The sequence below is a fragment of the Oryctolagus cuniculus genome, chromosome 13 (assembly GCF_964237555.1).
Source record: "Oryctolagus cuniculus chromosome 13, mOryCun1.1, whole genome shotgun sequence".
NCBI classification, from domain to species: Eukaryota; Metazoa; Chordata; class Mammalia; order Lagomorpha; family Leporidae; genus Oryctolagus; species Oryctolagus cuniculus.
In genome coordinates, this window is record NC_091444.1 from 18101888 (window position 1) to 18114173 (window position 12286).

At 59.6% G+C, this 12286-nt stretch overlaps 1 protein-coding gene across 6 annotated transcripts in view; it reads left to right on the plus strand.

Moving 5' to 3' along the window:
- Window positions 1-12286, plus strand: part of LGR6 (leucine rich repeat containing G protein-coupled receptor 6) — a 124040-nt gene that overhangs the window by 72410 nt on the left and 39344 nt on the right. For 4 of the 6 annotated variants that reach the window (XM_008268585.4, XM_017347858.3, XM_008268586.4 and 1 more), the window contains 2 exons: window positions 2858-3073; window positions 7093-7164. The exons of 1 other annotated variant lie outside the window; for it this stretch is intronic. In XM_008268585.4, coding sequence (XP_008266807.4) covers window positions 2858-3073; window positions 7093-7164 — 288 coding nt within the window. The remainder of the gene's footprint in view (window positions 1-2857; window positions 3074-7092; window positions 7165-12286) is intronic. One more of the 6 variants, XM_008268587.4, reaches the window with a different exon arrangement.

The window sequence follows — 12286 nt, forward strand, 5'->3', positions numbered from 1 at the left end:
AGATGCACATGCGTGTACTCACACAGAGGCGCACACATGGAAGAGACAACTTCCAAATGCCCCAGAGCTCAGAGTAAAAGACTGCTCTGCCCTTGCTCCACCCCTGGCCCCCACCTTCCCATTGCAGCCCTGTGGGGGCCGACCGCAGTCACCACCTCCATCCTGGCTGACAGGTGAGCAGCTTCTCATCTCCCTCATGCATGTGGACAGTGTCACACCGTGCTGAGACACATGCATTTCAGGGTCAGGGGCGTGGGTTAGAATCCCAGCTCTGCAGTTCGTTAGCTGTGTGCCCCTGCGTGGCTTGTTCTCCCTGGAAGGTGCCCTGTGGCCTTGCTGAGAGGGTGCGGACCATACACCTGCACCTGACGCAGGACATGGCTCATGCTGAGGGTTCCACGAATGGGAACGGTGATTGTTATTGGTGTCATGGTTGTCACTGGAGGGGTGCTCCCAGCCCAGAGCTTCAGTGAAGGAGGCACTGACCCCTCGGGGCAGTCAGGTTCCCCCATTGTTAATTTACCCATTAAAATGAGGGGGGCAGCTCCACATAGCAAGATCCAGATCCACCAGACCACCCTCTCCTCCTCTTGTCCAAATGGTACCTCCTCTAACGAGGCCAAAAGCACTTGTGACCCTGCCTGGGACTCGGGCTTAGGAGTGTGGGGGAGCTGGCACTGAGGTGCTGTCCCGGGTTCGGAGAAGGCGCTGGGTGTCTGTGGATGGGGAGAGAGATGTGAGTGAGAGCCTTCACCATAATGGAAGTGGATGTGGAGGTGGGAAAGCCACCATTGAGACAGCTGCTGGGGAGAGGGCTGTCCCTGTCTCCCCCTGCTGACTGTGTGCTTGGTTTGGCCCAAGGGAGGGCATGTGGTCACCCACTTACTCAGCAGCCCTTGGGGAGTAACATCTGTGAGTTAGGCCTGGTGCTGGGAAGTCAGAGCTGAACACGGTGCCCACTCTGCTCTGGCACATCTGGGAGCCTGAGGGGGAGTCCTCATCTTTGGGAATAATTGGTGATCAGATCCCAGATCAAGGTCTCCCAGGACCATCCGAGTACTGAGCGTGGAGGAAGGGGTCTCCTGCCTCCCCCTTCAGTCTTCTGCTCTTGTCAGCCGACCCCAGGGCATTAAGTACAGTAGCTGGAAGGCCCGGGTTAAACCAGGACTGCGCCGTGAACAAGTCACTGAGTCTGGGGTGGGGCCCAAGGTTCTGCCATCTCTAGCATGCTCCAGGCGAGGCTGGGGCTGGAGATCCGCACACCACACATTAGGAACAGAGACTGAAGGGGACATGTGAGGTAGCCTCAGAAACCCAGGCCGGGTGCTGTGCTCACGGAGACTTTCAGTCTGGCTTTCCCCCTGGACTGCGAGCCAGGGGTGCCATTTTCTCGGTAGCTGGTGTCTCTGTGGTGGGGCTCTGGGCAGAACTGTGGCCAGGGCTTTCTGTAGGAGCACCATCCTCTTTGGGCCTCAGTGGGACCTGGTTCCCAGCCTGTGTGGACCTAGAGACTCCTGGGCTGTCTTTCCAGAGTCTCAGGTCCCACCCCACGTCGTCTGCAGCACCCCAGGGAGTTGCTGAGGAGTCTGCATGTCCAAGTCTGGCCGTCAAGGGGACGAGGCCGCCATCAGAGGCCCAGGGCTGGGTCTGCCCTACCAGCACAGGACACTCCCTGAAGGGTTTGTGTCCCCTAGGGTCTGGCTGCACGTGGGTGGGAGATCGTTCCTAAGTGCAGGTTCTGGGGGTGTCCTGGCCAGTTTGCTGTCATGTCTGCCTATCCACCTGACGCCTCACCGAGAGCCAGGGCACTTCTCTCATGGGTGCCTGAGACGTTGGGCAGAGAGGACATTGGTGAGATGAAGTGGAAGAGGTGGACGCGCAGGGGTGCCGGGGATGTGTGGCAGTCACCCCCCCCCCCCCCGGTCACGGCCATGCTCCTATGGGTTTCACATTTTGGGGCTTTGGGCCTATGTGCATGAGGACTGGGGTCTCCATGGCTTGGGTACATGTGCCTGTGTGGGAGACCCAGAGCTCAACGCTGAGCCCCATTGAAGACAGTGAAGTCCAGGGATAGACTGTGGTTGTGGGCTAGCCTGTCCCGGCCCCAAGAGGCCTGCTGGGAAGGATGATGGGTTGCAGGCCGGCAGGCAGACACAGCAGCAGAGCAGCCAAGGAGATCATGGCCTGGGCACCTCTGAAAGCGAAGATGGGCAGGCGCCTTGTTTTGCTGGGCTGCCAAGGTCTTCTAGACCTCACACCTGTGTGGAGAAGTAGCAAATCAATCGCTCCCACCATGGGACTCCACGTGGGTCATCAACCGAGCAAGAAGCCCCAGGACCAAATGGCTGGTTCCTCATGGGGACGAGGAACAGGAGCTGCTAGGGGCAGGTGACAGGGGGCGGCTTACCTGTTTGGGGAGGTTCCTTTCTTTGGTTAGGTCCGGAGGGAGGAGATTTCCTTCTGCCAATGCTGGGAACATCTCCGTGTGAGGCCTTCTGGTGGGTAGGGTTGGCAAGAATGACATCGTACTCAGAACAGAAATAGATTTGGAAGCCTGGGGTTATGGGTGGGAGGGGGAGAGTACTGGGTGTTTGCAAATGACCGGTGGGCTCAGCCCTGGGTCTGGGAGGAAGCACCGGAGTCCCGAACAGAAATGCATGGCACAGAGCATCAAGCACTGCAGGTTGGAATGGAGGGATCCTGAGGGGTAGAACACAGGGTAAGCAGGGCCCAAGTCACAGCTCTAGTTCCAGCCATGCCCAGCAGCTCCACTGGGGGCCTGGCTGGCCCTGCCCAGCCCCAGAGCCTGGCCTTCATCCTGCCCTGGATTGACCCTCTCCCTCCTCTCTTCCCCCAGGCGCCTAGATGCCAACCTCATCTCTGTGGTCCCGGAGAGGAGCTTTGAGGGGCTGTCCTCCCTCCGCCACCTCTGGCTGGACGACAATGCACTCACCGAGATCCCTGTCAGGGCCCTCAACAACCTTCCTGCCCTGCAGGCCATGACCCTGGCCCTCAACCGCATCAGCCACATCCCCGACTACGCCTTCCAGAACCTCACCAGCCTTGTGGTGCTGTGAGTGCTGCCTGGGCCCCCGGCCCCAGCTGGGTCCTTTTGGGGCCGGGGCTGCATGTTTGCTCGAGTGGCTTGGAAGCCTGGCTGGCTTTGCTCTTCTGTGCATGTTGCCAAACCTTCTGGTCTCAGTTTCCCCTTTGTAAAAGAAGGAGGATGACCATCCCCTGTGGATGGTGTGGGGTTATCCTGAGGCACAATGATGTGAGACCTCCAAAAATACTCTCGAGGTTCACTAAAAAGCCAGGGTACTGTAATTAGAAGACAGGAATTGGGCTATTATTTTCTCATTGTGCCAATATGCTAACTACTCCATGTGAACTGGAAGGTCAGCCCAGAGTGGCCTAAATCAGTTTTACGTTATGTGGTGCAGTCATATGGGTCGGCACAGGGGCAGGATAAATCCCTATTATTTCCTAGGCCCGAGGAGCTATCCCTAGTAATGAGACAGCAGAGCCCCGTCAGCGAAATTACTGGGGAGATAGCATCCCTGGCAGGAATTGGAGACTGGGGCTAACTCTGCCTTCCTACTGGGCACTTCAGAGTGCAAATTAGCTCGCAGCTAATTGCTCTGAATGATTGGTAAGTTCAGAGGGTAATTAGCAAGGGCTTGGAGGTCACGTGTGATGGCTTTGGGTTACACACTAATTGCAGGAACACCTGTGGTGGTGACTCTGTCAGTGGCAACAGCGCCTCCCCCACCCTTGCAGCTTAGTTCCTCCTGAGGGGTGACAAGACAGCCACCAGTGTGTCTAATTCTGTCCCGGGAGAGTAGAGACCCACGATGGATGTCCTGAGGGCCACGCTGGGCTGCACGGCTGGCCACACCCTCCCTCCTGGGAGTCAGTGGGAATTTACAGCAGGCTGCTTCCTGCTGTGGAGGTAGCCCTGTGACATCAGGAAGGGACAAGGCCAGGTGCTGTGAAGGACATGACCCCTGGACAAACGAGAACTTCACAGTGGGGTCCAGCCCCCCGGTGCAGCTGCAGGCACTGCAGAGTGCAGGGAGGGTGGGCTACAGCTGCTGCTACCAGGAGCTTCCAGTCCAGCTGCCATAGCCAGATTCACATGGGGAAGATAAGGCACGGTGCAGCGGAGCCCAGAGCATAGGACGCACAGTGCCTGCAGCGTGGGGTGGTGTGCAGCGGGGCGAGCGTAGGTGACAGAGGGAGGCTGTGTGGAGGAGGTGGGCTCCGGGCCTGAATGGTGGCAGAGTGAGAGGAGCAGGGGCCGGGAAGCATTCCGAGCAGGGGTCAGGGAAGGTGGGGGCAGAGCCCGTGGTGTGGGCTGCGTGTGGCTGGGTGGCTGGGCTGGAGCAGGCATGGCCCAGAAGCTGGCAGGGGAGTTTGGGAACTCGCAGCGGGAGCCCAAGGAGTTTGGCTGTTATTGGCCAGTGGGGGAGGGGATCTGAAGGTTTTTTGAAGCCCTAAATGAGGGTGTCTTTGGAAGGTGAGTTTGCAGGACGGACGGGAACGGGGGAGCTTGGAGGCTTTTGTGTGTCAATCAGCAGCCAGTCCAGGGAGGTGGCGGCAGGCGTGACCGCGAGGGGTGTTTTGAAGAAAGGATTGATGCGAGCTGGAGGTTTTCAGAGGATGAAAGACCAGGAAGAAAGGGAGTCATGGATGACTTCAAGGTGTGGTTGGGAGCCAGCCAGGGAATTGGCCTGAAAGTCAGGCGTGCTATAGATGGAGAAACAATGGGGGCCCTGAGCGTGAGGCCAGGACAGCAAGCCGCAGCCACCTGCTTCCTGGGTGCGGGGAGAGGCCGGAAACATCGCCCCTCTGTCCCTTTCCTGCCTCCAGCTCGTGAGGGAGGAGAGCAGCTTCTAGCAAAACACGACCTGGGAAAGGGAGAGGAAGCTGGGGAGCTGTGTGGTGGCCACGGGATGAGCTGCAGGGAGGCCCGGGAGGCAGAGCAGGAGCACTGGGCCTGACGGGAGGCGAGAACGGAGGCACGGGCGCCCACGGAGCACAGGCTGCTGGGTGCTGACAGCTGGGGCGCTGGCGTGAAGGGGACGGGGACGGGGCAGCGAGAGCCGCTTGGGGAGAGGACACAGGAGGCTGAGGCTGTGCGTCCCCTGCTGGAGTCTGATGGGGCAGCTGGGGCAGGGCGGGGAAGGCTGGTGAGAGCTCTCCACCCCAGGACCGCAGGACTCCCGGCCCCTCCTCCTGGGTTGCCTGAGGCCTGCCTGATGTTGCCTTTAGGTCCGGCCGGTGTCTTGCAGGCCTGACCTTCCCCCCTACTCCCACTCCTGAAGATGTTTTCAAATTCTTGAACTTTAATGGCATAGAATATTCTGCGTCCAGTTTTCCTAAAAACATGCATGCTTTGAGCCTTGGATGCTGTCCTTTCTTCGTCTTAGAGAATTTCTCTGGATCGTGTCTTTGAGTACTCCTCCAACCTCGTTTTTGGATTCTGTCTCTCGGAGACGTCAGTCGCCGTGTGTTGAATCACCTCTGTGTCTTCCACGCTGATGAGTTTCTGATGGTTTTGATCCCTTTGGTCTATTCTGCTGTGTTCGCCATCCTCGTCAGAGGCGTCCTCTCTGACACCAATCCCATCCACAGTGTCTGCAGTTTTTCTGTTTCAAATGTATTGATAATTATTAACGTACTGTAGTTGTGGACTCAATATATTTCCTTAACCTACCATGTTTTCCTTTCACTTAAACATTTTTCCTTGGGCAGCTTGTTCTCAGGGCTGTCCTGCAGTGGGAGGTAATTGTGACCCAGTGCTTTCTGTTCCCCCCTCAATCTGTTTGCTCTGGGGCGTGGGCTCGGCTGGCCTTTTGTGTCCTCCCCACTCTGCCTTGGCTGCAGGTTGTGTGTCTCCCCAGTTGCCCTGTGATTTTCTCCTTTCAGGCTTGTGCTTGGTGAGCTTCCGTGCGCTCTGGGCTGCATCTCTCTGGGCCCTGGTCATTCTCCCCGCAGCCACGGTTTGTGGACAAAGCCCCGTGGGTCAGTCAGGCCCCACGGCTTTTCTATACTTGAGGGGATGGTGAAGGCCGGGGCGGGTGCTCTGAGGCGGGGCCCAGTCAGCCCTCCCAGTCTCTCTCTCTGCCCCAGCCGTGTGCAGTGTGTGAGTGCACGTCCACCCATGGGTGCCTTTGAGCATCTCTCAGTGAGGAGTTCACCCTCCCTCTCCCCTGTTCTTCTGGGAAGCTGTTAGCAGGGAGGGAAAAGGATGAGACCCAAACCACTTCAGATTTCGGGGGTTTCAGGAGGATTCTCGCCTGTCAGTTTCTGGAGGAGGGGCCTGAGGAGGAGCTCCATGCCCCTGGGCCCCGTGCTCTGCTTCTTGTGATGTCTGGGCTGGGCGTGAGGGTCCGGTTTTTGCTATGTTGGCTCAGCAGGCACAGAGAGAAGGAAATTCTGTCCCTTCTTTGCACCTGTCTGTCTTGAAAATCTCTCCCAAGCTGACCTCCTCCTCTCCCCAACCCATCCCTGCTTGGCCAAGCCCTCCACAGACACACCAGCCCCCGCCCCCCGCCCCCCGCCAGCACAGTTACCTGTGCCCGGCGCGCCCTTCCCGATGCTCGTTCAGTTCGCCCGTCCTTCCAGACCCTGCTGGGGACCACCACCCCTGTGAAGCCTCACCAGTCTCCCTGTTCCCTGAGTTTGCCTGCAGCTCTCTCCGATTGTAACAGAAAGCCCAGCCTCTAATTGTATGTTGTCTGGAGCGGTTTGCTCTTGGCTCCCGTAAGTATGTCTGGCTACTGAGTCAGGCAGGCTGGGTCCTAGGAGAAGCCTCAGACAGGAGTCCCTCTGACCTCGGGCCTCTCTCCTACGTGCTGCAGATCTTGCGCTAGCCCTAGCCCCTGGCTCTCCTCTCCCCTTCCTTCCATAGGACAGCCAAGTGGCACAGCTTTGGGTCAATCCAGCTCTGGCAACTGCAGCTTCAGCAGTCGGTCATTCTGTCCACACCTCTGCCTCCACTTCCCTGCCCTGCCGCCCTGTGCTCTGCCTCCCTGGGGCCCCGGTGCTGTGGGCGCCCAGTGTGACGCGTCTTTCCCTCCCACACAGGCACCTGCACAACAACCGCATCCAGCATCTGGGGACCCACAGCTTCGAGGGGCTGCACAATCTGGAGACTCTGTGAGTGCTGGTGCCGTCGTGGTCACGCTCTGGAGCCCCGGGTGGGGGCACGGGCAGAGGGAAGGGCTAGCTGGACAGGGGTGCTGGGACTTGGCCCCAGGCTTGTCCCCAACAGGCCCTGCCCTGACACTGTCTCTGGAATGCACCTTCCTCCTTCAGGTGGGCCAAGTGCGCCCTCTGGCAGTTGAGGGCGTCCCAAGGAGTGGGCACCCAGGACCCCTGCCAGCAGAGCCCACCAAAGTGGTGACAGTTTCAGACAGGCCGGGGAAGGGCGAGGGGATGCTGGAGGAATCAGGCTATGAAGCCTGGACCTGGAAGGCGCCGTGTGGGGCTGGGCTGACTCCATGGCAGTTTTGACATCTTTAAGGGTGGCTGCTGACAGAGGGAGGCTGATACTGTGGACTGATGCCGGCGCTGGTTGCCAACGCATCTAAGTAGCTAATGATTAATGGGGAGATGGCCCATTCAGCACTCCAGCCCAGCTATAAATAGCGCCCAAGCTGTTGACTCTTAAAACGCCGTATTATTCACACATCATCATCCTGGAATCCGGCTAAGGTCAGACTGCACCAGAATGCACCCAGCCATGGCCGCGGAGCTCTGCCAGCCCTGCAGCCAAGTGGCTGGGCAGCCCCCGATGAGCAAACAGCTGGCCAGGTTCTGTAAACGCGGCTGGCCTCACCAGCTGGGGTCCCTTCGCTCCCATGAGACGGCAGGCTGCACGGCCACCTGGTGAGGGTGGGGTGGGGGTGTTGGGGAGAGAAAGAGTCCAGCTCATGAAGCCTGAGCCGCTGAGGCCAGGCGCAGCTCATGGAGTCAGAGGGATGGATGCTCGTGGTTCCTCTCGGCACCCCAGCTCCCTCTCATGCGTAGGCACTTCCCATGCCCACCTCCCCGTGTCGCAGAGCCTGGCTGCTGAAGGGAAGGCTTTTCAAACATCCAGAGCAGCAGAGGCAAACGCCAGAGACGAGCTGTGGCCTGGGAGCCCGGCGCGGGGAACCATTTGGCAAAGTCTATCCCGGGAGGGAGTTGTGGTGGTGTGGGGAGTGGGGCCGCTGAGACCAGAGGCCCTCCCTCCTGGTTTGTGGGAGATGCAGGGGCATGGCTGTTTGTGTGGGTTCACCCTGAAGCAGGAGGAATGGCAGAGCCAGGCCCTGCTGTGCCACCCTCTGGGCCCTGCAGCTGAGTGAGTGCAGAGGAGTGGGGTGTGGGGCAACGTGCGCCAGCCTGGACTCAGGGAGGCTGGAACCTCTGCAGCCACTGTGTGTGACCTGGGCCCTGCACCCCTCACTGTAGCTGTCACAGGCAGCTGCCTGTGACAGCTCTCTGTCCAGGGAGGTGGCGTGGACTGCCAGAGTTGCTCCCCAGGTAGGGACAGGGCAGATCCAGGGGGTGTTACCACGAACACAGACATGAAGCCCTCCCAGGCTGGTGCCCTGTGTGAGCCCAGCATGTGCTGAAGGGAAAGCTTAGGACCCATGGCAGCCTTCTCCCCCCACCCCCAGGCGACATGAGCTTCGGGGCAGTGCGTGCCCCAGCAGGGCAGGTGGCGGGTGTCCAGGCCAGCAGACCCGGAGTGGGGGCTGTTACTCTGCTGGGAAATCAGGTGGGGAGGGGGTGCGGACGCCGGGTGTGGGTTGGCACCTCTCAAAAGCCGGCGAGCAGCTGTTTCTTCACTTCTGGGGCGCGCTGCCTAATTCTTTCTCAATTAGCCGCTGGATGCTGCACAGGGCATTTGGCTCAGCTGGTGCTGGCTGACTTACAGAGCAGTCCAGCCGCTGAGCACCCGCTGTACCTTTCATTTCGGGGAGGGGGGGGGCTTGGCTCCATCACCCAAAGCCCAGGGCTTGTACCCATTTTACAGATGGGTAAGCCAAGGCTCAGAGACTAGGAAATGCCCCCCCCACGTCCCACTGTTGAGGCAGAATGGCTTGGTGGCAAAGCCCTTGGCATCAGAGTGCCTGGGGTGCAGTCCTGTCTGCTGGCTGGCCTTGGGTCCCTGTGTCTCGAGTCTCGGTGTTCTGATCTGCAGCACAGCACTGCAGACAGTGCTGGGCTCCCCGGCCGCCACGTGGATTAGGGGAGGGGACAGGTGTGAAGTCCTCACAGAGCCCGGCGAGCTCAGGCTCCTTTCCCCTCCCCGCCGCCTCCTGTGCAGGCCTCCATTTCAACAGCACCCCTTTCTTCTCCACCCTCGAGGGCGAAGTCCTTCTTCCAACTTTTGATCTCCGATTAAAAGGGGGAGAAAGCATGTTCTTGATCCTCTCGTCCCCAGAGCGTTTGCTGGGGAGCCTGCGGCGGAAACCAGCTGTGGAGGGGGAGGAGTGGCCGGGAGAAGAAAGGGAGAAAGAGCCCACGATAGTCTAACCTGTTAATTGTTGCATAATTGGCACACTCCGCAGCCTTCGCTATTACGCTGGCGCTTTCATGTGAGCCTCTCACTGCAAGGGTGTTTCTCCCTCAGGCCCCGTAAATCTCTACCACTTACACCTCTCTCATCTCCGGCGGCAGAGGGAAGATCAAACCCCGCAGCCCAGGCTGCGGCTTGGCTCCCCTGCCGATGCTTCGGAGGGAGAGCGGCCCCCAGCCCTACCACCTGGGGAGGAGGGGCCGGGTGCGGGCCCCTGCATGTGCCGTCACACAGGCACCCTGACTGTGCACACGCCAAGCCCTCCCGGGGGCTCACTCCACCCCCCGCCTGCCAGCCCCCTGCACAGGGCAGGGCTGCCCCTGCACACACACCTGTAGCAACACAGGTCCTCTGTGTGTGCCCTCTCTCCGGAGGCCGGGCTGCCTGTGTTGCAGCCCAGCTCTGTGCAAAGCAGGGCAGCCTGAACAGGTCGGGAGCCTCAGTCTCTGCATCCAGGCAATGGGCTGCCTCAAAGGTGAGGCGTGAGAGAGACACACAAGCTCTTCTGCTCTGAAAGAGCACGGCCAACCCAAGTGGTGTGGGCAAGGCCCAGAGGCTGGACGCTGCTCCGCCCTCTGTGCCGCTGACTCCACGCGGGCCCCCAGGCACAAACCTTGCTGTGCTCGCAGGAAGCCGACCTCCCAGGAAGGAGGGTCCTGGGACATTTCTTCTGATGTAGTCGTCATCACTCTAGACCTCGCCAAGAAACTCCAGCCCTGGGCAGACAGAACGTGTCCTGTCCTGCATCTGCAATTCCTCTCTGCGCCCCTAATGAGCGTGACCCACCGCGTGGGAAATTCACAATCAGATCTGGATGGCCTCGCCCCTGCCTACCAAGTGGAATCAGACCGAATCCACAGGTGCAGGGCGAGAGGCCGAGTTTCTGCAGTTCGGAGGCAGTGGGCAGCCGCCGAAGCCGCTCCTCTCTCTCCATATGTGCTGGTTCCTGTTGCACCGGCTCCCTCCCAATCTGATGATTGCCAGGACTTCCTTGGGTAGGTTGAGAGCTAAGGGCAAGGAGTGAAGACTGGCCTGCGAGGGTTCCTCCAGGAGATCTCGGGACCTGGGGCCAGGTGCCCAGGCCTCGAGGTCACAGTTGGCAATGGGTGCAGGAGGACATGGGGGGCTGGTCCAGCTAAGGGCCTGGGGTTCCCAGCTAGGTTTGACAATACAGTCTTTGTGAACAAACAGAAAATGTCCTGCAGCCCCATGGCCTACTCCCTGGGACTGGGAACTGTCAGTGGGCATCACAGCCAGCACCCAGGCGAGACTGGGGGCAACAGAGCCTCCCCCCTGTGGCCTGGGCGATGGTCCTGGGCCTCGATACAACCTCGTCAGAGACATCAGGCCCTACCGGACCCCCACGCTGCTGGACGTTTCCCTTTGGAGGAGGGCCTGCGGCCTGAGCAACAGCAGAAGCCTCGCGGCCCTGGCTGCCTCCCTAAAGCAGGGCCAGCACGGCAGGGCTCTGGGGGCGACTCCAGAACTCTGCCTTCTAGTACAGGACTGCACCCTGCATTCGGCGGCCAGCGCCCTGGTGGCCTGCTTCTGCTGGGCACTTCACCTCCACGGCAGCCGTGGCTGGAAGGTCACTGCCACACCACTGCCACAGGCTTCCCTCCAAACTGCCGCGACTTGGTCCTGAACGTGTCATCTCGCTCCTGGACCAAAAACCACATGGATTCCCACTGAGGTTCCTCCAGGGATCCTGGTTGCATGTTCTCACGTTAAGTGAGATAAACTCATGCAGTCTCTGTGAGATTTTACAAAGCAGAGGATGGTTGCAAGTTCTCCCACTAAGTGAGATAATCTCCTGTGGTCTCTGAAGGCTGTTAGGAGCTTGGGCTATGCTGGCTTTCTCTTCCCTGTTCTCCCACTTCCGGCTGGATGGGATGTGTCTAAAGGCGATGGGGAGAGCATCACCCAGAGGTGCCGTTTCACAGCCGGGGGCACGCCTGCTGGAACACACTACCACGCACTTGGTGGCTGAGAGAATAAGCAGCAAGCCCCAGGGTCAGAAGTCTGAATCAGGGTGTGGGCAGGGGTGGTTCCTTCCGCAAGGTTTCGGCGTAAACTGTCCCCTGGCTGCTGGTGTCCTTGGCACCCCTTCCTGCGGACCCGTCGCCCCAGCCTGTGCCTCTGCCTTCTCCTGGCCCCCTCTCTGGGTCTCTTCCCCGGGGCTCCTCCCAAGACACCCTTGTTGGTGGATGGAGGGCTCACCCTATTCATCCAGGTGCTGTCATCTCCAGAGCCTTCACTGCCTTCTGCAAAGGTCCCCTTTGCCGAAAAGGTCACATTGACAGCTTCCAGGGGTCAGGACTGGGACCGACCGCTGTGGGGCCCACCAGCCAACCCCCTCGAGCCACCCACTGGCCCCCTATGGCAGCAGAGGTCTAGCTGAATCTCTGAACAGGCTCGCCAGTCCCTGGGCTTATAATATTCCCTGCAATTAAGGGATTGGGAGTGTTTGTCCCCAAAGGCTGTCTTACCTCCCATCACGTTTATTCCCCCCGAGCTCTTACTGAGGAGCACAAGGCCTCTCCTGTCACAGATGGAGAAACCGAGGCAGAGAGCATGACCCGCCCCAGGTCGCCCAGCTAATTCCAGCCAGGTTTGTCTGCCTTGGCCCCACGTCAGCCCATCACACCACACTGCCTCTTGAGGCTAAGGATCAAGGAACTTTTCCCTCTCCAGTTCCTAATCATCTTACAT